At 38.6% G+C, this 27,811-nt stretch overlaps 1 protein-coding gene and 1 long non-coding RNA gene across 24 annotated transcripts in view; one reads left to right on the forward strand and one right to left on the reverse strand.

The window, feature by feature from the left end:
• Positions 1-27,811, reverse strand: part of NEO1 (neogenin 1) — a 247,657-nt gene that overhangs the window by 152,694 nt on the left and 67,152 nt on the right. For all 23 annotated transcript variants that reach the window (XM_070233713.1, XM_070233792.1, XM_070233755.1 and 20 more), the window contains exons 3-5: positions 26,298-26,573; positions 23,605-23,758; positions 12,624-12,760 (exon numbers count right to left, since the gene is read on the reverse strand). In XM_070233713.1, the coding sequence (XP_070089814.1) occupies positions 12,624-12,760; positions 23,605-23,758; positions 26,298-26,573 (567 nt within the window). The remainder of the gene's footprint in view (positions 1-12,623; positions 12,761-23,604; positions 23,759-26,297; positions 26,574-27,811) is intronic.
• LOC111775939 (uncharacterized) overlaps positions 1-27,811 on the forward strand; it is a 42,989-nt gene that overhangs the window by 13,942 nt on the left and 1,236 nt on the right. The window contains exons 2-3 of the long non-coding RNA XR_002811897.2: positions 20,130-20,205; positions 24,896-24,980. This is a non-coding gene — a long non-coding RNA (uncharacterized lncRNA). The remainder of the gene's footprint in view (positions 1-20,129; positions 20,206-24,895; positions 24,981-27,811) is intronic.

Raw genomic sequence — 27,811 nt, forward strand, 5'->3', positions numbered from 1 at the left:
GGTGTGGACATGGCACTGCTCATCAAACCACGCTGAGGCAGTGTCCCACATGCCACAACTAGAAGGACCCACAACGAAGAATATACAACTATGTACCAGGGGGCTTTGGGGAGAAACAGGAAAAAATAAAATCTTTAAAAAAAAAAAGAATTTTTGGTTGAAATTCAATTGTTTCTTTTTGGTTGTATTTTGGAGGGGAGAGAGTCCCAGGTAAGCTCACTCTGCCATGTCGCTGACCTTCAAGTTACCCTTTTTTAAAGTTACTTTTTTTGTAATTAATTCCAACCTTAACCTGGCAGTGGTCAAATCTACAGAATTTCAATTCTCTGAAATTTAAGATTTGTTCTATGGTTAGTATATGGTATATTTTAGTGAGTTCCATAGGCACTTATTAAAAAAAAGTAGAGTTTATTCATTTGTTTGGTACAGTATCCTCTAAGTGTCAATGAGGTCAAGTTGTTAATTGTGTTGTTCAGTTCTTCTGTATTATAACTGATTGTGGTATTATTTTGTTTGTATTTGTTTGTTTTGGTCTACATATCCTATCTGTCATTCAAGTGTGTTGAAATCTGTCACTATGACTGTAGGTTTGTCTTGTCTCCTTCTCATTGTACTTCTATCAGTTTTTGCTTTTCATATTTTGAGATTCTGTTATGAGGTAGACACATATTTAGAATGGTTTCATTTTCCTGGTATGTTAACTCTTTTTAATATGAAACGTTACTTTTTCTCTAGTAATGCATTCTACCTTTGCCTGATAGCTACACTAGCTTTTTTCCGGCACAGTTTACCTTTTATTTTTGAGGAAGATTAGCCCTGAGCTAATATCTGCTGCCAATACTCCTCTTTTTGCAGAGGAAGACTGGCCCTGAGCTAACATCCATGCCCATCTTCCACTACTTTATATGTGGGACACCTACCACAGCATGGCTTGCCAAGCGGTGCCATGTCTGCACCCGGGATCTGAGCCAGTGAACCCCAGGCTGCCAAAGCGGAATGTGTGAACTTAACCACTGTGCCACCAGGCCGGCCCCTCCATCCTTTTAATTTTTGAATTTTCTGTATCCCTATACTCAAGGTGTCTCTCATACAAATAATACATACTTGGGTTTCAATTTCTTTCCAATGTGACAATCACTGTCTTTTAATTAGAGTAGATAGTCCATTTAAAACTACTGACATGAGTTTAAATCTACCATCTCATTATTTGCTTTCTAGTCTACATTCCTTTTTCACCCTCTTTTGGAATATTTAAAAAATTTTTAAAATTTTCTTCCTCTATTATCTTGTTAGTTATAAATTATTCCATTATTCTTTCAAGGCTTCCTACGGAGATTACAGGACTCATCTTTGCCTTATACTAACCTCTAATGTAAAGCAGAACTTCCACCACTTCCTGGTCATTGTAAGATCCTTAGAAGATTATACTCCATTACTCCATTTCCTCCTGACTTAGACATTTGTTGTGCACTTTAATTGTATTTTAAATCTTATATAACATTATTATTTCATATAGTCAATATTCACTTAGATTTACCCAAATATTTAACTTTTCCTTTGCTCCTCATTTTTCCTTCATCACTGAGCTTCCATAAAAAATACTTTCTGATGTGATCAAACCATCAACATTTTGCCTCATGATTTCCGTATCTCAAGTTTTATTTAAAATAATCTTTTCCCCAGGCCAGCCCCGTGGTCAAGTGGTTAAGTTTGTGTGTTCCGCTTTGGCGGCCCAGGGTTTCACTGGTTCAGATCCTGGGCACGGACACGGTACTGCTCATCAGGCCATGAGGCAGCGTCCCACATAGCACAGCCAGAAGGACCTACAACTAGAATATACAACTATGTACTAAGGGGCTTTGAGGAGAAGAAGGAGGGGCGAAAAAAAGGAAGACTGGCAACAGATGTTAGCTCAGGGCCAATCTTTAAAAAAATTAAAATTAAATTAAATAATCTTTTCCTGCTCCTAGGTGACAAAGTTATTCTCCTCTGTTTTCTTATACTAACTTTACAGTTTTACCCTTCATATTTCAGTCACTACTGAACCAAATGGAGGTCGTCTGTATGGTCACTGTTACTAGAAATTTAACTTTTTTTCCTCCAATATAAAAAGCCATTTTCCCCCAAATCATTTACTAAACAATTAGCCCATTTCTCATTTCTTCCATTGGTCTTTTCCTCAGTTCTTGTGACAATACAATGCATTTTTTTAATCACTGTGACTTTTTAATATGCCAAACGTCTTGTGGAGCAAGCCCCCACTCTCTATTTTCCACAGCTAACTCAGCTGCTCACAGACCTTTATTCTTCCATATACTTGGAAGAAAATCTTCAAGTTCCTCAAAGACTCTGTTAAGAACTGTGATTCATATATGCCAAATTTATACATTAATTTGGGGGTAAATGACATTTTTAATGTTATATCAACCCATCCAAGAACATGAAATATCTTACTATTTATTCAAGCTATCTTCTATGTCTTCTATTACAGTTTTAATTTTTCCTGACAAAGGTCCCATATATTCTTGGTAGGTTATATTTCTAGAAGTTTTATAGTTTTTTCCTATTGCAAATTTATTTATTTTTGAATTATTTTCTGTTGATTATTGCTAATATAGGAAAATACTCCTGGTTTTGATAAATATACCCTGTCTGGCAAAATCTGCCCAATGCTGTTTTTATTATATACTAGTTTGACGATTCTATTGATGATTTCAGGAGGACAATCAAATCGTCTGTTGATAGAACAATTTTATCTCTTCTTCCAATTTCAACACCATTATTTCTTTTCCTTTTCTTATAGTACTGGTAGAACTGTGTTAAATAGTAGAGATAATTGTGGTCAACCTAAACTTTTCTGTCTCTTCATTCTTTCATTTCCTGGGGGGAGTGTGGTCAAATCTCTAACAATTGCTGATTTACCTATAGGCATACCTTGGAGATATCACAGGTTCAATTCCAGACCACTGCAATAAAGCAAATATCATAAAAAAGTGATTCACACGAATTTTTCAGTTTCCTAGTGTATATAAAAAAACTGTTGAGCCAGTCCTGATGGCCTAGTGGTTAAAGTTCCGTGCTGTCCACTTCAGTGGCCTGGGTTCGCTTCTCTGTCATGGAACCATACCACTCGTCTGTCAGTTGTTATGCTGTGGTGGTGTCTCACAGAAAACCAGAGGGACTTACAATTAGGATATACAACCATGCTTGTGGCATGAGGGAAGAAGAAGAAAAAAAACCAAGAAGATTGCCAACAGATTTTAGCTCAGGGCAAATCCTCCCTTGCACACACAAAAAAAAGCTGTGTTTACACTATGCTGTAGTCTATTAAGTGTGTGATAGCATTATGTCTAAAAAAACAATGTACACACCTTAATTAAAAAATACTTTGCTAAAAATTGCTAACCATCATCTGAGCATCTTTTTGCTGGTGGAAGGTCTTGCCTCAGTGTTGATGGCTGTTGACTGATCAGGGTGGTGGTTGCTGATAGGGTGGCTGTGGCAATTTCTTAAAATAAGACAATAATGAAGTTTGCACCATCAATCGACTCTTCCTTTCATGAGTGATTTCTCTGTAGCATATGATGCTGTCTGACAGCATTCAGTAAAACTTCTTTCAAAATTGGAGTCAATCCTCTCAAATCCTGAAGGTGTTTTATCAACTAAGTTTATGTAATATTCTAAATGATTTGTTGTCATTTCAACAATCTTCACAGCATCTTCACCAGGAGTAGATTCAATCTCAAGAAACCACTTTCTTTTCTCTTTCCTAAGAAGCAACTCCTCATCTGTTAAAGTTTTATCATAGGACTGCAGCAATTCAGTCACATCTTCAGACTCCACTTCTAATTCTAATTCTCTTTCTATTTCCACTACATCTGCAGTTTCTTCCTCCTCTGAAGTCTTGAATCCTTCAAAGTCATCCATGAGGATTGGAATCAACTTCTGTTAATGTTGATTTTTTGATGACTTCTTATGAATCACAAATGTTCACCACAACTAGTAGGACCTGCAACTAAGAGACACAACTGTGTACAGGGGGGGTTTGGGGAGATAAAGCAGAAAAAACAAAAAAGACTGGCAACAGTAGTTAGCCCAGGTGCCAATCTAAAAAAAAAAATGTTCTTAAAGGCCTCTAGAAAGGTGAATCCTTTCCGGAACGTTTTCAATTGACTTTGTCCAGATCCATCAGAGGAATCACTATCTATGGCAGCTATAGCTTTACAAAATGTGTTTCTTAAAAAATAAGACTTAAAAGTTGAAATGACTCCTTGATTCATGGGATGAGAAGAGATGTTGTGTTAGCAGGCATGAAAACAACATTCATCTCATTGTACATCTCCATCAAAGCTGTTGGGTGACCAGGTGCATTGTCAACGAGCAGCCATATTTTGAAAGGAATCTTTTTCTCTGAGCAGGTCTCAACAGTGGGCTTAAAATATTCAGTAAACCATACTGTAAACAGATGTGCTTTCATCCAGGCTTTGTTGCTCCGTTTATAGAGCACAGATAGAGGAGATTTAGCATAATTCTTAAGGGCCCTAGGAATTTTGGAACAGTAAATGAGCACTGGCTTCAACTTAAAGTCACCAGCTGCATTAGCCCCTAAGAGAGTCACAGCCTGTCCTTTGCAGCCAGGCATTAACTTCTCCACTCTTGCTAGGAAAGTCCTAGATGGCATCTTTTTCCACTGGAAAGCTATTTTGTCTACACTGAAAATCTGTTATTTAGTGTAGCCCCCTTCACTGATTATGTTAGCTGGATCTTCTGGATAACTTGCTGCAGCTTCTATCAGCACCTGCTGCTTCCCCTTTCACTTTTATGTTATGGAGATGGCTTCTTTCCTTCAACCTCATGAACCAACCTTTGCTAGCTTCAAACTTTTCTTCTGCAGCTTCCTCACCTCTCTCAGCCTTCCAGAATTGAAGAGTTATGGCCTTGTTCTGGATTAGGCTTTGGCTTAAGGGAATGTTGTGGCTGGTTTGATCTTCTATCCAGACCACTAAACCTTTCTCCATATCAGCAATAAGGCTGTTTTGATTTCTTATCATTCATGTGTTCACTAGAGTAGCACTTTTAATTTCCTTCAAGAACTCTTCCTTTGCATTCACAGCTTGGCTAACCAGCACAAGAGGCCTAGCTTTTGGCCTATCTCGACTTTTGACATGCCTTCCTCACTAGCTTGATCATTTCTGGCTTTTGATTTAAAGTGAGAGACGTGCAACCCTTCCTTTCACTTGAATACTTAGAAGCCGTTAGAGGGTTATTATTTGGCCTAATTTCAATATCCTTGTGTCTCAGGGAATAGGGAGGCCCAAGTATAGGGAAAGAGACAGGAGAATGGCTGGTAGGTGGAGCAGTGAGAACACACATACTTATCAATTTAAGTTCACTGGTTCATGGTGCCCCAAAACAATTACAATAGAAATATCACTGATCACAGATCACCATAACAAATATAATAACAATGAAGAAGTCTGAAATATACTGAGTATTACCAAAATGTGAAAAAGAGACACAAAGTGAAGAATGCTTTTGGAAAAATGACACCAATAGACTTGCTTCATGCAGGGTTACCACAAACCTTCAATTCGTAAAAAATACAAGTATCGTCAGAGTGCAATAAAGCGAAGCACAGTAAAACGAGGCATGCCTGTCCTTCTCTCTGCTGTTCCTCAGTTTCCACTTGATATGTTCTGACCTGCATTGTTAGGAGCACATATACTTATGTTGACTATACGTTTTGTGTTATATCTTCTTGATCTACGATTCTTCTTACGAGTAATTATGTTGCTTCTGCTATTTTTGCCTTTTAGATGGCTACTTCAACTTTCTTTTGTTTTGCCTAGTGTATCTTTTCCATCCTTTTATTTTAAATGTTTCATTCAGTTTTATGCATATCTTTACAAACAACATATCATGGGTTTTTGTAATCCAACCTGCTGATTCTTTCAATTGATGAGTTTAACACATTTACATTATTTTAATTACCACTATATCAGGAATTATTTCTGCATCTTATTCATACTTTGTCTTCACAATATATAATGTTTACTTTTTCCCCTTTTGTACTTTTAGTTGGATAAAGCTTTCTTCTCCTGTTAAAAGTTATTTGTATATTCTATTTTGTTCTGCGGTGATCACCCATAAGTTCCACGCTCATATTTGATATCTTAATATTTGTATCTATAGATATACAGGTATTAGTATCTCTATTTCCCCTAACAACACACATACTCCCATCTACCCTCTCTACTTGGTATTGTCAAAAATTTTAATTCTGGGTTATCATTGACACACTTTTTCTTTTCTTTGGTCCTAGCCATTTTTTTTTCAAACAACAACAGCGAACTTTCCCAAGTTACTACTGCTGTACAGCAAACTACCCTAAAACTTAGTGGCATAAAACAAGTATCATTTTCTTATGCTCACAGATCCTATACGTCAGGAATTAGGATAGGGCACAGCAGGGATGGCTTATCTCTGCTCCATAATGTCCAAGAGGACTTGAATGTCTGGGGGTGACTCAGAAAGCTGGGGGCTAAAATCAACTGGAGACTTCTTCATTCACGTTTGCTCCCTTGATTAGATGACCTGAAAGTTGGGCTCAGCTGGAGATGTACACCAGAGCACCTACAAAGCAGCTTTTCCTTGTGGCCTGGGCTTCACACAGCCTGGCAGCTGGGTTCTGAGAGGGAGATCCCAAGAAGTGGTGTCTGGAGAGCAGTAATTCCAAAAGAACCAGGAGGAATCTGAATGGCTTTTTATAAGCCTCAGATGTCACATGACACCACTTCTGCCATACTCTGTTCAAGTAGCTCCAAGCCCACTCAGATTCAACGGCAAGGGATATAAACCCCACCACTCACTAGGAGGACTGTCAAAGAATTGAGAGGCTTGTTTTAAAATTCCCCTATCTCTTGCAGCATTTTTTGAATGTGTCTCTTCTTATTTGAGTATTTATTCCAAAAGTGTTTTCAGTGTGTATCTTTGTGTAGCAAACCTTCTGAGGCCTTATGAGAATTTTTATCACGTCTCACATTTTGGGTGTATATAAATTCTATGTGGATTTAGTGTTCTTTTCCTTTAACACTTTAAAAACATTACTCCAGGGGCCAGCCAGGTGGTGTAGTGGTTGTTTGTTTGCTCTGCTTCAGTGGCCCGGGTTTCACGGGTTCAGATCCTGGGTGTGGACCTACACAAACCACTCATCAAGCCATGCTGTGGTGGCAACCCACCTAAAAAATAGAGGAAGACTGGCACAGATGTTAGCTCAGGGCCAATCCTCCTCACCAAAAAACCCCAAATAAATAAATAAATAAATAAATAAATAAAACATTACTCCATTGTCCTCTTGAAATCAGATTTCTCAAAATCAACACTATGGGTAATCTAATTCTTGTTCCTTTGTAGGTGATCTGTTCTTTGTCACTGGAAGCTTTTAGAATTTTTTGTCTTTGACATTATCTGTCACTGTAAATGGGTCTAATGGCAGGGGGGTGTTTCCTTCTCTCCCATATTTAGCCATCTTTAAGCCCCTTCAGTCTAAGGTCTTCCATTAGTCTTCAATTCTGAGAAATTTATCTCAATTATTTCTTCAAATATTTCCTCCTCCCCTTTTATTGTCTCCTCTAGGATTCCTATTTATCTGGACAGAAGCCCTTCTATATCTAACTTTCATTTTTTTTATTGTTATATTTTTTAAAGATTTTATTTTTTTCCTTTTTCTCCCCAAAGCCCCCCGGTACATAGTTGTATATTCTTCCTTGTGGGTCCTTCTAGTTGTGGCATGTGGGATGCTGCCTCAGCGTGGCTTGATGAGCAGTGTCATGTCTGCGCCCAGGATTCGAACCAATGAAACACTGGGCTGCCTGCAGCGGAGCGCGGGAACTTAACCACTCTGCCACGGGGCCAGCCCCTATATCTAACTTTTAAACCTCTTGGTTTTGATTTTATGTGTTCTCTCTATCATTTAGTGCTACATTATCAGAGAGTTCTCAATGTCATCTTCCAACTCATGATTTTGTCCATTAGCTATATACCTCAACTATCATCCAGTCTAATGGATTATTTTCACCACATTTTTCATACCTAATATTTCTACTTGGTTCTATGTTTTTTCGTTCTTGCATTATATTACTAACATCTTTCTTATCTCCTTAAATATATTTACCATGCTTATTTTTAACTCTTGGTCAATCTTTTCCAATAATTCTCCATCAGATGGTATATGTTATTTACTTAGTTATCTTTCTTTGAGAATACTATTCAGGTGACTAGTTTGGCTGTAAACTCATGTTCTTCTGGGATACCAGCCACTCTGTCTGGTAGGTCACCAGGCCCTAATTGTATCCAACCTGGTGACTTTAAGAAGAGAGAATGAGCACCAGGGACCTCCCAACTACTGTCGTTTACTCCCATCTGTTGGTCATTCCACAGGCAATGCCTCTGGTCAGGATTTCACATTTACACTCTTAGGGAGAAACAGCACTGGGCAGAGAGAGTCTTTCTAGGTTGAACCTACCAATCTGTCAGTTTGGAGAGGGTGGGGAGATAAAAAAGTGATCCCCAAGGGCAGTTAGGCCAGAGAAGTTTACATAAGGGCCATCAGAGCCCCAAACAGACCTTCTGAATGGATATGGAGGCCTGGATCACTATTGTTCATTTCTGTGGTGAAGGGACAGGCAAAGACAGTCTCAAGGCAACACCAATGAGAAATAACAACAGAAATTGACAGCCATCTTCCAATCTATTTTCTCACTGCTATCTCTGGCACTCCTTAGTCTTAGATTGCAGCTGTCAAAACCCACTCACCCATAAACACGTACAGGTTCAAGAGAGCCTAGTCTCCCTGCACTTCCCTCTCACTCCGCGAGTTGATTTTGGGTGATGGAGGTAACAACCGGGACTAGGTCTGACAGAAAAAGGAAACCAGCCTAGAAAGCATTTTCTTCATCAAAGGTGTAGAACTTTTGCTCAATTTCAACCATTCCTAATCTAGTTTAGAAATCCAAGGCAAGTGAATGAATGAAAAATTAGTATTTAATAGCAGAATATCTTACCACCAAAAAAAGTACCCTGGGGCATCTAGTTTAGAGAGCAATGATAAGTACTTTCTAATTCTTTCATGGATACTCATAACATCTCTAGCTTCACACGTTTGAAAACACATTTATTTTTTCAAACTTTCATTAACCATGGACTTATAAAGCACTCTGTGTAAACTTTTGGGTGAAATTTAAAAAAAAACAAAACTCTATAGTTCTGCTCACCAATATTTTTGACATCTAAGTGTCTTTAAAGTAACACAATTCCCCAGTCCTCTACTGAGGATCAACGACCATGGCAAGCACTCACAAACACACTTATACAACTATCAGCCTCAAGCTAATCTGAAAATATGTTAGAAACAGAGAAATTAGCAGAAAGGATGCTATTTTCAACAGTAGGCAAGAAAGGAAAGGACCTAACCTAGAACCTTAGACATCCTTACACAGAGTTGGTAGACAGTTGACAAGACTCGGCTAGTAAATGAATTTGGTCGTTCTCTATAATAAGGGTACCAAAAAAGTTAACTCAACCTTAAATCCCACTGAGGAATACAGTTTCTAGTATCAAAGAGGTAAGGCTTTTGCTCTATTCTGGTACTAGTAAGATGATATCAGTAATTACTTTCAGTTCTGAGAACCACACCACATGCTCTGAAGGTTAATTTTTTTTTTTAATTTTTGCCAATATGATGGTTGGGAAATTATGGTATCTTTTAAATTAGTATTTTTCTGACTACTAATAAGGTTGACTATCTACTGATGAAGAAATGTGAATAGCTAATTAACTTCTGTGAATCGTCTGTTCATATTCTTTATCAATCTTCCTCAGATTATTTCTTTCTTTAAAAATCTGGTTCTGAAAGCTCTCTGTATTTTAAGGAGTCTGACCCTTTCTCAGCTATGTGTTACAAATATTTTCTCCCAGTCTATCATCTGCATTCAGCCCTTATTTACAGAGTTTTTTCTAAATAACTTTTCTTCAAAAAAGTTGTCAAAATTTGTTGGTTTTTGCTTGACAAGCTATTTTCTGTTTTTCCTAAGACAGTCTCTTCCACTGGACATAATACAAACACTATCCCATATCTTGCTCACTTTTTCACATTCAGACCTTTGGTTTGAAGTCGAGATCCAAGTAGAGACTTTCCACTTGAAGGTCTATTGTACCAATAGCCCTTAGTAAATAAAAACACTTTCCCCCTCTAAATTGAACTGCTACTTTAATAACATTTTAAAGTTCCATAATTCCTTGTAACAGCTGGATACTATTCTTTTTCTACTGTCTATTCTTGGGCCAATACCATGCTGTTTTGATTAGAGGTTTCTTGTAATTTTTAATATCTGGGATTCCTCCCTTTTATTCTTTTCTCAGTTTTCTAAAATGTATTCACTTAAAGGGTACTTTCCCTAGGCACAGATAATAAGATGGAACTGGGTACAAATTTTAAGATGTATGTTGGGGGCTGGCCCTGTGGCCAAGTGGTTAAGTTTGCATGCTCCGCCTTGGCAGCCGGGATTCGCCAGTTCGGTTCCTGGGCATGGACCTACACACTGCTTATCAAGCCATGATGTGGTGGCATCCCACACAGAAGAACTAGAATGACTTACAACTAGGATATACAACTACGTACTGGGGCTTTATGGAGGGGAAAAAAAAAATGGGGAAGACTGCCAACAGATGTTAGCTCAGGGCCAATCTTCCTCACCAAAAAAAAAAAGCACTAAGTAAAAAAAAAAAGATGTATGCATTATCTTATAACTAAAAAACACAGTTCATAGGTAGAATCTCAATTAGATTCCATACAATAAATACAAATAAAAGAGTAGATGGGCCGGCCCAGAGGTATAGTGGTTAAGTTTGCATGCTCCACTTCAGTGGCCTGGGGTTTGCAGGTTCAGATCCCAGGCGTAGACCTACAAACTGCTCATCCAGCCATGCTGTGGCAGCATCCCACATACAAAAAAAGGAGGAAAATTGGCACAGATGTTGGTTCAGTGACAGTCTTCCTCAAGCAAAAAGAGGAAGATTGGCAATAGATGTTAGCTCAGGGCCAATCTTGCTCACCACAAAAAAAAAAATTAAATAAAATAAAAGAGTAGAAAAATCACATGGACAGATACAACTGATATGTATGGTGAACACTATGCCTCTCATTTGATACTAATAAAAGTGGAGGAAACTGAGGCACAGAAAGGAAAATGGAAGCTCATTAGGCCAAGAATCTGATTAATGGAAAAAACAGAGAGAAAACTTCCACTAAGGGAGGCACAGAGACCTAATAAGATAAAGATCACTAATATTTTATTTGTCCATTACCATCCACATAGAGGTAAAGAAATAAACTGGTGATTCTACAACTCGTCACAGGCAACCTTTCATATAGCCAAGAACAATGGCTGAGCTCAGCTGAGAGAACAGTTACATGAACTCCACGGCCTGTTCTTTTGATCTTCAGAGATTATGAACCCACCCACAAATAGCAATAGAGAATATAAACATTCTATGTCTCTATCAGCATAGAACCCCGAACAGCCTGCTCCCCAATTCCTATTAATAATTGAGTCATCTGGGGTAAGAATGTGGCTTCTCTACTTCTCACTGCAAAACCCACAAAATGTACCAAGAAAAACAAATATTCATATAAAATATGAAACAACCCCAAACTACAGATCAGGAAGTATTCTACCAAATATAATACAATATGGGACAAGTTGATAATGAGTATCATGAGCCAATATATACTTCCACATATCCAAGCACTGTTGGACTCCCCTGAAAATGATGGAGAAGGGATATTTGAGACAAAGATAAATGAGGGTGCAGGCAAACCACAGGGGAGAGAGCAAATAATCTTCTGAGGGTACATTTCCACATGGAGGAAGGGCAAGGGAGACATGGATAAAGAAGAGACTGTGAACTGTGTGTACAGGCCACGTTTATTTTCTCTGACGTGTAAATCAGAGAATCTATAAGGAGAGAGGCTGTGAGGATCAGCATTAGCTGAACAGAATGAAAGAAATCGTCAAACAGATGACGTTATATTAAGAACCACAGTGCACTCTTTCCTGGGTGATCTATTTACCCAAAAGGAGGGAACGCAATACTGAGGAGATAGATACATGGTTCTGGGTCAGAGAACAGAGGCCCTTGTGAGAAAGCATCCTGAGACAAGAAAAGTGAACTGAACCTTCCAGATGCACCAGATCACACCCTTCCCCACACTGCTACTACAGATAATAGTAACAGTAACTAACTGAGCTCATACCATATTCTAGTCACTATTCTGGGAGTTTTACAAGTATTAACTCTTTTAATCCTCAAATCAACCCCAATGAGGTAAGTACTCTTATTATCTCCATTTCACAGATGAAGAAAATGAGGCTCAGAGAAGTTAAATAAATTTCCTGTAACTACATAGCTAGGAAATACAAGACTCAATTTGAACCCAAACTGTCTGGTTTAAAGCTCAGCTTTTAACTATTATGCTATATTGTCTCTCCTGTATTAATATTAAACAATTAGCAAACCCATAAAGTATACAGATTTTTTTATTTATACAGGAAATATTTGCATACCTTGTACTGTAAGCTCTGCCTGAGCTTCAATTGTCTCATTTCCATTATCAGCTATGCAAAAATAAGTCCCAGCATCATCTTCAGTGACATCACTGATCTCCAGACTACCACCTGCCAGCAATACCAATCTTTCAGAGCTGCATAAAAAAACAGTGATACATTTCAGAACTAGGAAAATAATACCTGAGAAACTTTCCACATTAAGCAGAAAAGCAATTAAACAATATGATTATTTATATGGCTACAGATGGATTGAGACCAATATGAAATTATCAGAATTTAATTTAGTCCAATTTGCTTTGTTCATAGTTTACATGCATAAATATCAAAAATACAAATAAAAATCTTAAAATGAATTATCTCTGACATTTATCATTATTCCCAAAGAATCTAACTTTTGTGACTAATTCTGCTCCCCAGAGTCCATCCTTGCCTCCCTTCTCTGCCCAATTTTTTCTGCAAATTGTGTAATTTTGAAGTCTGGAATCAATTTAAGAGTCATTCCACCACAGCTAGGCCACACTGAGATGACTAAGAGAGAGGGCAAAATGTCAGATCAGAAACAGTCATTCATGGGGTCACAGTTCCTACTGAAAGTTTCCTATGGTGGCCTGGCTAGGGAAGGGAGGAACAGGAGAAGGGAAGGGAGAGAGGACAGCTGCCAGAAAGCAGTTCCCTGGGTGTGAGAGCTGGCGTCAGTCAGCCAGCACCATGCCATTATCAACAGAGGTGCTGATGATCACTGACCCAGCACCACGGAGTGGAGTGACGTAGGTCTACTTACAGAGAACACCTAGAGAAAGTAAACTGACCCCGTGACATCGCGGAGGAAACCTCACATCTTATCCTGGTCAACTTTTTACAAAGTGAACAAGTTTAGTTAGTTTGGAGAGCTACAATTTTGTTTTTATTTTGAGGTTCTATGTCTAAACTGATTTTCATAGGCAGATTTTTCTCTCAAATCTTAACTCACACTTCCTGTCTCTACCTATGCTCAACAAGAAAGTTCTGACTGTAATTCGGCTTTTCATGAAAACAGAATTTCTGATGGGAAAAAATCAGAGGACATGACTATTCAGTCTGTGCCACATTTATAATTTTCATCTTTAAGTAAAGTGCTATTCTAGCTTAAATTTCAGTATACTGTGAGTTTGGGTAATTAGTCTTCTGGAACCTGATAAAATTAAGTTTCTGGGGCTGGCCCGGTGGTGCAGTGGTTAAGTGCGCACGTTCCGCTTCTCAGCGGCCCAGAGTTCCCTGGTTCGGATGCTGGGTGCGAACATAGCACCACTTGGCAAGCCATGCTATGGTAGGTATCACACGTATAAAGTAGAGGAAGAGGGGCACAGATGTTAGCTCAGGGCCAGTCTTCCTCAGCAAAAAGAGGAGGACTGGCAGTAGTTAGCTCAGGGCTAAACTTCCTCAAAAAAAAAAAAAAAAAAAAAAAGATTAAGTTTCTGGACAAAGAAATAGGAAACCCAGAATCAGGTTTGGTGATTTCTCTAAGAAATACCCTACAAGGTGATCATTAAACTTATCAAGTGGCCTTCCAATTTGAAACATCTTAATTATGCCCTCAAATCCCAACTTGAAGTGACAGAATAGAGAAGCAAGACAACATATCACGGAACAGAGCAAGAATGACCAGGATAGAATAAACAGAGACATAAGATAGGGTTTCAGTGTCTCACAAAATAAGAAAAATTTACTAAAATTAAAATCCTGTATTTTACCCTTGGACAAAATCACTACTAAGCTCCAGAAATGAAAAAGAATGTTCAAAAATGGGAAATCATCGGGGCTGGCCCCGTGGCCGAGTGGTTAAGTTCGCGCGCTCCGCTGCAGGCAGCCCAGTGTTTCGTTAGTTCGAATCCTGGGCGCGGACATGGCACTGCTCATCAGACCACGCTGAGGCAGTGTCCCACATGCCACAACTAGAAGAACCCACAACGAAGAATACACAACTATGTACCGGGGGGCTTTGGGGAGAAAAAGGAAAAAATAAAATCTTTAAAAAAAAAAAAAAAAAAGGGAAATCAGCAACATATACATAAGATACCTGGCTGAGAGGAACATAATTTGAAACACTGGTTAGTATGGTACTTTTGAAATTGAGATACAGTAATTTATATCTAATAGTTATACAAGAAAATATTCCTGATACTTGCTATGCCTCATATTTGCCATAACTGAGTACTAGTACAGAAGTCAATCTTTCTTAATGGAGTTGATTTTACTCCCCCAAAAGAAGCCTGGGAGGAAAAATGTCCATTAGCTTGGCAGAATTCATTTAACTTGTTCAGATAACTATATGATGGCTTATAGTAAAATGACAATCAAGTCTTTAGAATTCCAAAATTCAAAGATGCGGGCATAAGCAACAATATGTAAAAAAAACACGCATGGTCAACGGGTACAAGTTGAGTTGAGTGCTGTTGGGCACAGTGACTGTCTGTGTATGTGTCCCTGAGTATAGCCAAGGGTCAATCCAGGACAGCGTGGTGTGCTATGGAGACCTTATTTTTTGGCCAAAGGGAAAGGCTTTTGAGTAGGTGAATAACACGATCAAATTTAGTGAAGAAACAAGAGGAGTGGGGAAAAGACTAGAAGCAGGAGGTCTGGTTGTAAAGTTATTGTAATAGTCCAGAATTAAACAAAAAAAAGATGAACTCTGGTATTAACAACAGGGGTAAAAAGAAGACAAAAAGTATTAACCACTCTTAGAAAAAAGCTGGATGATGAGGGTACGGAGCGGGATTTATTAACTCATTTAACAAATATTTACTGGTGTCTCTACATGTGTCAGGTAGCAACTGGGGATGCAGCAGTGAGCAAAAACACAATCAGTGCAACTCACTGGGACAGACAGACATAAAAGATGACAATTCTACAAAATGGTATACCAAAAGAACCTGCCAGGAAATCAGAAATAGAGAGATCTGCCTGACCAAAGTAACCTTTTGAAGAATGAGGAAATAAGAGATAATGAGGGGGAGAAAAAGATCACAGAAAGACTTGCACATGCAAAGGAACTGTGGCAGAAAGGGCCACAGTGTATTTGGGGATCTGAAAATAACTAGTGTGGCAAAGTATGAGAAGAAAAAAAGAGAGAAAGAAGAGGGTGGAGCCAGACTGCACAAGGCTTTGAAAGCCATTTTAGAATTTGAATCTTCAACCTAAAAACAAAGGAAATCCATTAAACATTTTTAAAATTGGGTGGGGAGTTGAAATGGTGTGGTGAGATTTGAGCTTTGAAAAGACTGCTCTGGCAGGAGTATGCAGACGTATTTGGAAGGAGGCCAGAGAACGTGTGGGCAGAATAGTTAGGAGGCTAATCCAGTAACTGAGGTGACAAGTGACAGTAGCTTGGAATAAGGTGGTGGCAACACAGAGGGATTTTAGAGATATTTCGGAGGTAAAATGGAAAATGTTGTAGATGGATTGGATAGAGAAGTGAGGAAGAAACACATGCCAACGAAGAGTCTTAAGGCTAAGCAGTAAGTGTGAAGGGGAAGCAAAAGGAAAACTGCCTGTCTGATTTAGGTTTTTGTGTGTTGTTGCTGCTGTTGTTACTTGAGTGAGAGAGCTGAGCCTTTTTATAGGCAAAAGACAAAGAGTGCGTGGAGAGGGAAAAGTCTGAAAAGAAGATTCATGAAAGTGCCGGAGAGGATGGAAAGTAATAAGATCTAGACCACAAAAGGATTTCTAAGACTCCTCTTCCTCTAAAACAGCAAGAAAGGAAAGAGAGGTGAAAGCCACATCTTATATACTCTCTGGCACAAAATTTATTCTCTCATTTGTTTTCTTCCTTAAACTTTTCATTTTGAAGTAACTGTAGATTCACATGCAGTTCTAAAAAATAATACGGAGAGATCCCAGGTACACTTTACCCCGTTTCCCCAATGGTACACCTTGTAAAACTATAGCCCAACGATCCTGACGTTTCCATCACCACAAGGATCCTCACACTGCCCTTTCATTGCCACACCACTTCCCTCCCACTCCCTCCTCGTTAACCCCTAGCACACGCTGATCTGGTTCTCCATTTCAGTAATTTTGTCATTTCAAGAAGAATGCTATATAAATAGAATCATGAAGTGTGGAACCTTTGGGGACTGGCTTTTTTCACTCATCATAATTCTCTGGAGAGTCATCCAAGTTGTGCATGTATCAATAGTTCATTCCTTTTATTGCTCAGCAGTGATTCCACAGTGTGGATACACCGTAGTTTAACTGTTCACTCAATGAAGGACATCTGGGTTGTTTCTAGTTTGGGGCTATTATGAATAAGGCTGCTATAAATATCCAGGTACAGGTTTTGTGTGAACATTAAGTCCATTTCTATAGGATAAATGCCCAAAAGTGTAAATGTTAGGTCATACGGCAGTCGTACATGTTTTATAACGAACTGCCAAACAGGTTTTCAGAGTGGCTGTACCATTTCATATTCCTACCAGCAATATCAAAGTGATCCCATTTCTCCACATCCTTGACAGCATTTGGTGGTGTCACTCTCTTCTAATGTTGGCTATTCCAATAGGAACGTAGTGATAACTCACTGTGGTCTTAATTCGCATTTCCCTAAGGGCTAATGATGTTAATTTTTCTTGTGCTTATCTGCCAGCTGTATATCTTCTTTGGTGAAACATCTATTCTTGTCTTTGCCCATGTTCTAACTGGATTATATGCGATTTTTTACTCTTGAGTTTTGAGAGAACCTTATACATTTTACACACTGGTCCTTTATTGGACGTGTGGTTTGCAAATATTTTCTCCCACTCTGTAGCTTATCTTTTCATCCTCTTAATAGGGTCTTTCAATAGAGCAAGTTTTTAATTCTGATGAAATCCAATTTTCCTTTTACAGATTATGCTTTTGTGTCAAATCTAAAAACTCTTTGCCTAGCCCTAGATTCTGATTTTCTCCTATGTTTCTTTTCCAAAATTTCATTTTGCATTTTACATTTAGGTTCATGATTGATTTTGCGTTCGTTTTTTGTATAAGGTTAACTTTTTTCTTTTTTTTCCCTTGCTGAGGAAGATAAGCCCTGAGCAACCATCTGTGCCAATCTTCCTTTTTTTAATATGTGGGTTGCTGCAACAGCATGGCTGAGTGATACAGGTTTGTGCCTGAGATCCGAACCTGCGAACCCAGACCACTGAAGCAAAACATGCCGAACTTAACCACTAGGCGTGGGGCCAGCCCCAAGGTTAACTTTTCATATGAGGCTTAGGTTGAGGTTCATTTTTTTGGCTGTGAATGAGTATCCAATTACGCCAGCAGCATTTGTTGATAAGGTTATCTTTCCCCTGTTGAATCACTTTTACATCCTTGTCAACAGTTAGTTGGGCATTTTTGTGTGGATCTACATCTGGATGTTCTATTCTGTTCCACTGATATATGTGTCTGTCTCTCCATCAACACCATAAAGTCTTGATTATTGTAGCTATATAGTAAATATTAAAATCAGGTAGACTGATTCCTCTCACTTTTTTTTTTTTAAGATTTTATTTTTTTCCTTTTTCTCCCCAAAGGCCCCCAGTACATAGCTGTATATTCTTCGTTGTGGGTCCTTCCAGTTGTGGCATGTGGGATGCTGCCTCACCGTGGTTTGATGAGCAGTGCCATGTCTGCGCCCAGGATTCGAACCAACGAAACACTTGGCCACTTGCAGCGAAGCGCGCAAACTTAACCACTCGGCCACGGGGCCAGCCCCTGATTCTTCTCACTTTTAAAAAAATGTGTTTAAATATTCCAGTTCCTTTGTTTTTCCAGATATATTTTAGAACAATCTTGTCTATATCTACTAAAAATCTTGGTGAGATTCTGACAGGAATTGAGTTAAGCTGTATATCAATTTGAAGAGAACTGACATCTTTACTCTGTTGAGTCTTTCAATCTATGGACATGGTACATCTCTTCATTTATTTAGATCTTTGATGTCTTTTGTTAGCACTCCGTAGTTGTTAGCATACAAAGCTAATAAGTTTTTGTTAGATTTACACCTAAGTATTTCAAATTTTTGTGACTGTAAATACTATTGTATTTATAATTTCAGTGTTTCACATGGTTATTGCTAGTATATAGAAATACAACTGATTTTTACGTCTATCTTGTATCTTGTGACCTTGCTGAACTCATTTCTCAGTTCTAAGAGTTTTTTGTGGATTGTTTGGGATTTTCTATATAGATAAACATATCATCTGCAAATAGGGACTGTTTTATTTCTGCCTTTCTGATCTGTGCGCCTTTTCTTTTTCTTGCCTAACTGAACTTGCTAGAACTTACAGCACTCTGCCAGTGAATTTCCTTAAATGATTCCTGATGTTAAGGGGGAAACTATTGTCTTTCACCATTACGTATGTTAGCTGTAGGGTTTCTGTAGATATTCTTAAGTTATTTTTCTGAAGGCTTTTTTTTTTTTTTTTTAACAACGAATGGGTGTTGAATTTTGTGAAGTGCTTTTTCTCCATTGATTAATTTGATCATGCAGGTTTTTTTCTTCAGTTTGTTAATATGGTGAATTACACTGGTTAATTCTGGAATACTGAGTCAGCCTTGCACCCCTGGAATAAACCCATTTGGTCGTGGTATATATGACTTTTTATACATTGCTGAATTCCACGTGATAATAATTTGTTAAGAATTCTTATGTTTATATTCACGAGGGATATTGCTCTGTAGTTTTCTTTTTTGTACTGTCTTTATCTAGTTTTCACATCAGGGTAATACTAGCTTCAATTCCTTCTCTTCTATTTTCCAGAGAGATTCTGTAGAATTGGTGTTCATTCTTCTTCAAATGATGGTAGAATTCTCCAGTGAAACTATTTGGGGCTGGAGACTTCTTTTCTTGGTAGTTCTAAAACTACAAGTTCAGTCTCCTCAACAGTTAGAAGGCTATTCAAATTCTCTATTTCATATTGGGTTAGCTGTGGTAGTTGGTGTTTTTGAGGGAGTGGTTTATTTTGTCTAAGTTGTCAAATTTACATGTGCACAGCTATTTACAGTATTTCCTTATTATCTTTTTGACGTCTTCAGGGTCTGTAGTGGCGTCCCCTGCTTCAGTCCTAATAGCGATCATTTGTGTCTTCTCTCTTTTTCCCAGTCCACTGATTCTTTGTTCTGTCCCATCCAGTCTGCCACTGAGCCCATCCACTGAAGTTTTTATTTTGGTTACTATCTAGGTTCAAAATTTTCCACTTGGTTCTTCTTTAAATCTTCTACTTCTCTGAGGAGACTTTCTATTTCTTTGCTGACATATTCTATTTTTTTCATTTGTTTCAAGTGTGTTCATAATTGTTCGTTAAAGTATTTTTATGACAACTGCTTTAAAATATTTGTCAGATAATTCTAAAACCTATCATTCTCAGTGTTGCCAACTACTGTCTTTTCTCATTTGAGATTTTCCTCGTTCTTGGTGTGATGAGTAACTTTCAGTTGAAATCTGGATATTTGGGGTATTATGTTATGAGGTTCTGGATCTCACCAAACCTTTTGTTTTAGCAGGCTTCTTCTGACGCCACTCTAGCAGAGAAAGAGCGAGGTACTACTTCATCACCGTCAGGTGGAGACAGAAGTCCAGGTACCCAGCTAGTCTCCATTAATACCTAAGGGAGATGGGGGACTCCTCATTACCCCTTAACAGGGCTGGGAGTTCTGATTCCCCGCTAGGCCTCCAGATACTGCCCCCTGGCTGGGTGCGGTAGGAGTGCCTCATGAGTATTCTTCACATGGCATCCACTGACACCTCGAGATGGCATGGTGGTGAAAGTTCTGACTCTCCACTATGGGGAAGGGAAGAAAGTAAGGAGTATCTCTTACTGCCAGGTGGAATAAAAGTCCAGGCTCCCCAGGTGGTCTCCACTGACACAGCAGGGAAGGGGGCCTCCAAACTGCCTGGCTGGGATGAACGTCTTGGCTCCCCACTTAGCCTCTGACACCATACAGCAGGGAGGTTGGGGGACCTCATTACAACCTGGCGAGGCCTGGTGAGGGCAAGGCCATAGTTTCTTCTGTGGTGTTTGGCTGAAGCAGGAGTGATTATAGTCTAGCAGTTTTTGTCTCACTAGGCTGCCCCTTTCTCCTGGTCCTCTGGCTAGGGAGGGGACACTTTTGCTAGAGCTTTTTTGTATGCATCTGTTAGCAGTGCCAGCTTCTTCAGCCTCAAGGTGGGATAGATGAGGTATAAACAAATCCCAAGGAGTTCACCATCATGTTGTTCTTTGGGTCCCAAGGTCCCTAGCCAGTCAATCTTCCTCTCTCTATCTGTCAGAGTCTTCTTATGTTTGTTTTATATCTATTGTACAGGGTTTTTAGTTGTACTTAGCAAGAAGAATAGAGAAACATACACAACTACTCCGTCTGTCCAGAAATGGGAGTTCTCCACTTGTTTTTTAAATAATCTAATTTTTCTACTATTATGAATTGTAATAACATTAAGCATTTTTATAACTATAACCTGTTCCTTTGTAGCTGGGTTCTGATCTATCATTCTACTAAAACATAACATTATTTGATTACTAAAGGACATTTTGCTGTCAGTCACCTTGCATTTTTAGCATTTGTATTTTCTGGATTCTCTTCCTTTAAAATAAAACTATTCAAAGAATGGAATACATTTCTGCCCTCATGCCCCCTTCAATAGCTATGTTTGGTTTTGATCTGAACAAATTTGATCAAAATATTAAGTAAAGACATCAATCCTTAAGATATTTATAAAAGCCATTATAATGTTTTAATATTCATTTTCAAACAGATCTTAAGATTAGTAATAGAGAAGGATGTTTATTAAAGATTTTTTACTAGAGCCAGCTCAGTACTATCTCTATGTCTAGCCACTTTTTTCTTTCAATTTCTAAATTTTTTTCCTGCTTTTTCTCCCCAAATCCCTCCAGTACCTAGTTGTACATTTTAGTTGTGGGTCTTTCTAGTTGTGGCATGTGGGACACCGCCTCAGCGCGGCCCGATGAGCAGTGCCATGTCTGCGCCCAAGATCTGAACTGGTGAAGCCCTGGGCCATTGAAGCGAAGCACGCGAAATTAACCACTTGGCCATAGGGCCAGCCCCACAATTTCTAAATTTCTAATTGGGGTCTAAATAATTTATTAGCTAAGGCCTATTTATATATCTCATAAGGCTCTGGTAGAAACAAAGACATTTTGAGTAATTACCTACATGTAACCTGAAGTTCTTTTGTGTTCTATTCATCTACTTATATTTTCCTATATTACATTCAGGCATTCAATCAAAATATATTGGTAAACACTCTAATGGGTCTAACCCATTATGAGCCAAGCACTGTGCTGGGGTCTAGAAATACCAACATGAAGAACAATGCTGTCCTGCTCTTACATTCTTCTAAATCTTCCTGAGACAGTGATATAACAAGGCAATGCTTCTCAGACTTTCCTACCACAAAACCCAAGCATGCAGAAGCCTACAGAACTCAAGGTATAAACAGTCTACTCAATCTTAAAAGTCTCCTGATTTATCCTTAAAATTCAGAAGAATATTACGAGCCATGATATATCCACCTTTGATTTAATTAAAAACATTTCCCCTCTGAAATATCTCTGAATAAACTCAAATGTAAAAATTTTATGTAACATAAAAGGAAGATACATAACATTTCTACCATTATTTGTATACCCTGACCCACCCAGACCTCAGCCTGAGGATCTCTCTACTAACAGAACAATTCTCAAACACACTACATAACATAGCAACCTCACCTCTATCTCTTTTGGCATCCCTGGCATACTTTGTATTAATTTTCTTCACAGCACTTACTATAAACTCAAATTTTAGATGATTATTATCTGACTCTTCCCTAATAGAATACGAGCTCCAAGAGCAACAACTCTATTTGGTTTATTACTCTATTCCCAGTACCTAGAACAGAGCCTAACATAATCAGCATTGAATAACCATTGAATAAACAAATGAGAATCATAGGAATTCTCGCTTTTATTTCTCATATAAGAAATCAAACTCCTATATCATATATCTTCAGAATGTCTTTCTATGATGATGGAAGATTCAACCTGAACTAACATCTGTTGCCAATCTTCCTCTTTTTTTTCTTTTTGTATGTGAGCCACCATCATAGCATGGCCACTGACAGACGAAAAGTACAGGTCCATGCCACAAAAAACTTTAAATTATATATGCAGCTTGCATCATATTTCTATTGGACAGCACTGCTCTAGAACAGTGCTCCTCAACTGGGGACAATTTCGTTCCCCAGGGGACACCTGGCAATATCTAGAAACATTTTTGGTTGTTACAACTTGAGAGTGCTATTGGCATCTAACAGGTGGAAGTCAGGGATGCTACTCAACATTCTACAATGCACAAGATAACTTTGTTTTGGAAACACAACATACCTAACTACCACCCCAACTACCACCTCAGTTCTCTTATCAGAATACAACTGAGAAAAGTATCCATTACATAAGAAAGTAAGGAGGAAGGTGGGAGGGTTGACAGAGTGGTTGTTATTAACAGAAAAGGTTTTCATGGAAGATGGAGAATTTGTGATGACAGAAGAAGGCTGGTATGATTTTAAAAGCAAAACAAAAGAATGAGGAATACATTTTCTTTTACTGTTTGAATAAAAGAAAAAACTACTATCAACAAAATGCATAGGAGAATGAGTGAGAAGTCTCAGGCTAATCAGGACCAGAAACTCTTGCCACAATTTAGAGAAGGAGGTCCTGAGGCCTTAAGCTAAGTATACTGCAGCTCAGAAAGAACAAATGAAATAATTATCCCTTAATATGTTGAAAGGATTTTTTTCTTTAAACATCCTAATCATATATAGCATATAAACATATTTCAAGGATGATAAATGAGCATTATGATGTGTTTAAGTAAAAATAAAGTAGAGAGTCATTTTTTTTATTGATCAATCAATAGTCCCGAGTAAGATTAGACCAAGTCTAAGCTGAAGCTGACGAGGCTTTTAGGCAGACAACATTACCTTTCTGTGTCAAGCGCCTCCTCATTTTTCATCCATCTTATGGTTGGAGTAGGAAGTCCCAAAGCAACACATGGCAACACTGCACTCTGACCAATGACTCTGACTAAGGAAGAAGGTTGTTTCAAAAATACCAAGTTTGATGTAACCTCAGGATCTAAAAAAAAAAAAAAATTAAATTAAAGGCAATGATTAAGAAAGCACTTTACCACTTTAATGATGAAGAATGGCAAACTCCTATTGAGTCTGTATGGTTTTATATAACAACATATTTTAACAAAGTGACCAAAGAAAATTCCATTTAAATTTGCAAATGTTACTTAACTTCTACGTGCAAAACATTGTGCTAGGTTCTCTGAGGGCCTTAAAGATGTGTAAGTTAAAGCTCCGGCCTTCAAGGTGCTTACTGGTCAACTGAGGGAGATTTAACATGAATTCCCTTCACTTTAAAAGACAGGACGAAGTCAATGTCTCATGAATGGTATAAATGGAGCAAAGACTGAGCAAGCTCAGGACCCTTAGCAGCATCCTCCACACTCACAGGGCTATCATAAGAGGTTTCCTTTCCCTCCCTATATCTGTGTGTTACTGCTGAAAATCTTTCAGAATTTCATCTTTTTAACTTGCTCACTTAGTCCGTCAACCCTTTAATTTTATAATGATGCAACTATCAGGCTACCACTATGCGTGTGTTCACTTTATAAAGTTGCCCTCTTATGGACATATGAAAAGGCCACACTCTCATGGGTGGAAGAGAGGGTTCTCTACTTGATGGGGCGATATTTCCAGTGTTAAGTTTTAAGAAAAAAGACCATTCTCAGGCAAAGAGATGTGACTCCTGTCCCCGTGATCTTAGGAAAAAATGTTCTATAGTCATGGTAACAACTACCAGCGCTGGCTCTAAACTTGTGTAACCAATCGATGACAGTTTCGTAGCCACGGTAACCAGCAAACACTGTCTAATAGATCACTGACAACTCACTTCAGTGAATATGCCTTTGAAAACCAACCAATCAGTGTTAGCCTCAGGTTTAAAAGTCAGCCATTTGGTGATGGAATCACTTGCTTCTAAGGCTGACATTAACCTGCTCTCACCTCTGTAAGCAACCATAAAACATGCTTCTATGAATGACATCAACCCACCCCTGCCTCCTAACACATCAAAAACAATGTCTTCCCAAAAATTCTATAGGAGATCAGCAGTTTGCATTATTTAAAAAGACTATGTTTGACAAGCATACCTCTCCATCGTTTACTTAAGTAAACAAACATTCAGTGCTTTGTTTTTTTTCAGGTATCGAGTGGTGGTTCATCCTTTGACATGGAGAATCCCATTTCCTTGGACCCAATTTTGAAGATTTGCTTGAATGTTACCCCAGGTATAGAGAAGAAATAGGACCTCTGCCATTTAAAGCAAGTCAGGAAGCAGGCTGGAGGCACTGCTATGTGGCAACAGTTCTCTCTTTTTTTTCACCTTGAATTACTTAGCTAGATTTAATCAGTTTTGATAGAAACAAACTTAAACAAGTATTTAGTGGCATGTATATGCCAGTTACCCTTCCTGGCCGCAGAGCAAATTCCCTGTCTTCGTTGAGCTTACATACTAATAGGGGGAGAGAGACAACAAATAAAAGATAAGGTATGTCAGATGGTGACACGTTCTGAAGTAAAATGAAGGAGGAGAAAGCACCGGGGTGGAAATGGAAGAGTGCCAAGTGCTGTTTTAAACAGTGGTCAAGGAAGGCCTCACTGATAAAGGGATATTTGAGCAGAGAGGTAAGACAGAGAGTCAGGCAGATATCCCAGGGAAGAAGACTCCAGGCAGAGAAAACGGCAAGTGGAAAGGCCCTAAAGCAAGAGCATGTTTGGAGTGCTCCAGAAACATAAGGTGGCCACAGTCACAGAGAGAGGGAGAGGAGCATGAGATGGAAGAAGAGAGATGGAGGAGGGAGGTGGCATTAAGATTATATAAAGCCTTAGAGGCCAAGGACTTTAACATCAACCCTGAGATGAGAAACTGTAAGGAGGTTCTGAGCAAAGATGTGACATGATCTAATACACGTTTAAAAGATAACTGTGGCTGCTGAGCTGGGAGTACACTAGTTTAGGAATGACAAGGGCAAGGATGATGATGACAAAGAAAGAAACGGCATTTTAAAAAATCAGTTCAAGGCCCATCAGCAACACCCTCAAGAGCTGCTGCTCATCACACTGGTCTCACTTTGCGAGCCAATCCACAGGCTGAAAATGAGCCTGCAAAGTAGTCACATATAAAAACTCTGCCCAGATAACATAGGGATGGTCCAGTTATATTCAGAAACTCAGATTTGAAATAAGAAATATGGAAAGAATCAGGTACCTAGCAGGGGGAAGAGAAACCGAAAGGTCATGAAACATCATGAGGCTCAAGGGACGATGACGAACTACAAGCGAGAGGAAGTCATGAGGAAGCAGAAGCACCAGTGCTGAACATACTTCCCTGCTTGATGAACTTTTACTGACTAACGCATTCACTAAAGACTGGATCTTTCTGGGATGTTTTCTTCTTTTTACCCCTCATAAGAAAACGAGACTCCTCATGCTGAGACTAGTGTGTCATACCACATACTTAACAGTGTTCACCGAAGAAAATTCTGACAGAAGAATTTTACCCATTAACAAACATAACACCATCAGTCCTGATAATAAATTAATACCTGGGAGAACTTTTAATTCAGCTTCATCACTATACTTCGGCGGCCCACCACTTTCCACTACACAGCGATAAAGGCCCCCATCTCTTTCAGTCACGTTGCTGATGACCAGTGTTCCACTGGGGAGTTTGATAACTCTATCATCCAGAAGAAGAGGCTGTCTGTTCTGTTCCCACCTCACAAATGGGACCAAATCTGCATTAACTTCACAATTCAGAACTGCACTGTTTCCAGCATAAACTGAAGAAGGTTCCGGTTGGCTGGCAAACCTTGGAAGACCTGGACAATAAAGGAAAAGAAGAAATAAAATATCATTAAATATTACTTTAAAATGTAGTCATGAGGACCAGGAAGCAAGTCAGCCTGTGCGGCCACATGTATGGTAGAACCAGGGTCAAGAAGAAGGACCCTCAGCCAGGGGTGCTACCCAGACAGCAAAGCAAAAATTTCCACTGTGAAGAAATGAGACGGCCCAGAGAAAAAGACCTCTCACAGTAGTGAATTCTATGAGCTATCTACTTAGTGTCCTGTTATAAACTCCCCTTCTTTCTTGATTTGGCCACAACCAGCTTCTATCGCTTGCAACCAAAGAACTCTAACCAAGAGTCCTTTAGAATGGCAATTTCACAATATCTTTTTTTAAAAAAAAGTTTTACTGAAATACAATCTATATACCATAAAGTTTACCATTTAAAGTGCACAATTCAATGGTTTTTAGTATATGCACAGAATTGTATAGCCATCACTGTAATCTAATTTTGGAACATGTTCATCATCCCCAAAAGAAACTTTGTACTCACTTGTGGTCATTTCCCATTCTCTGTACCTATCCCCTTTGCTACCTCCTAATATCTTCATCTCCCCAACCCCAGACCTAGAAAACCACCAATCTACTTTCTGGCTCTATATACTTGCCTATTGTGGACATTTCATACATAGGAGATCATACAATGCAGGGATCTATTGTGACTGGCTTCTTTCACTTAGCATAATGTTTTTAAGGCTCATCCATGTTGCAGCAACTATAAGAACTCCATTCCTCTTTATCACTGAATAATGTTCCATTGTATGATTATAACACTTTCTGGTTATCCATTCATCACTTGACTGACATGTAGGTTGTTTTCACTTTTTGCTATTATAAATAATGCTGCTATGAACTTCCATGTACAAATTGTTATGCAGACATATCTTTTCATTTTTCTTGGGAATATACCTAGGAGTGGAATTACTGGGTCATATGGTACCTCTATATTTGACATTCTGAGGAACTGCCCAACAGTTCAGTGCTATCTTTTTAAATTATACACAGAAACAAAAGTATATCCTATGATCCAGCTATTACTGGAATTATTAATTCTAGTAGTCTATTTTACAGAAATAAAGATTTGCAAAAGGTTGTTCACTACAATATTGCCTATAACATCAAACAATTTCTAGCCATGTAACTTCATCAAAAAGGGAATCTTTGATAAATCGCAGTGTATCTATACAATGGGTAGTATGCAACTATTAAA

Source organism: Equus caballus, chromosome 1, assembly GCF_041296265.1.
Source record: "Equus caballus isolate H_3958 breed thoroughbred chromosome 1, TB-T2T, whole genome shotgun sequence".
NCBI lineage: Eukaryota > Metazoa > Chordata > Mammalia > Perissodactyla > Equidae > Equus > Equus caballus.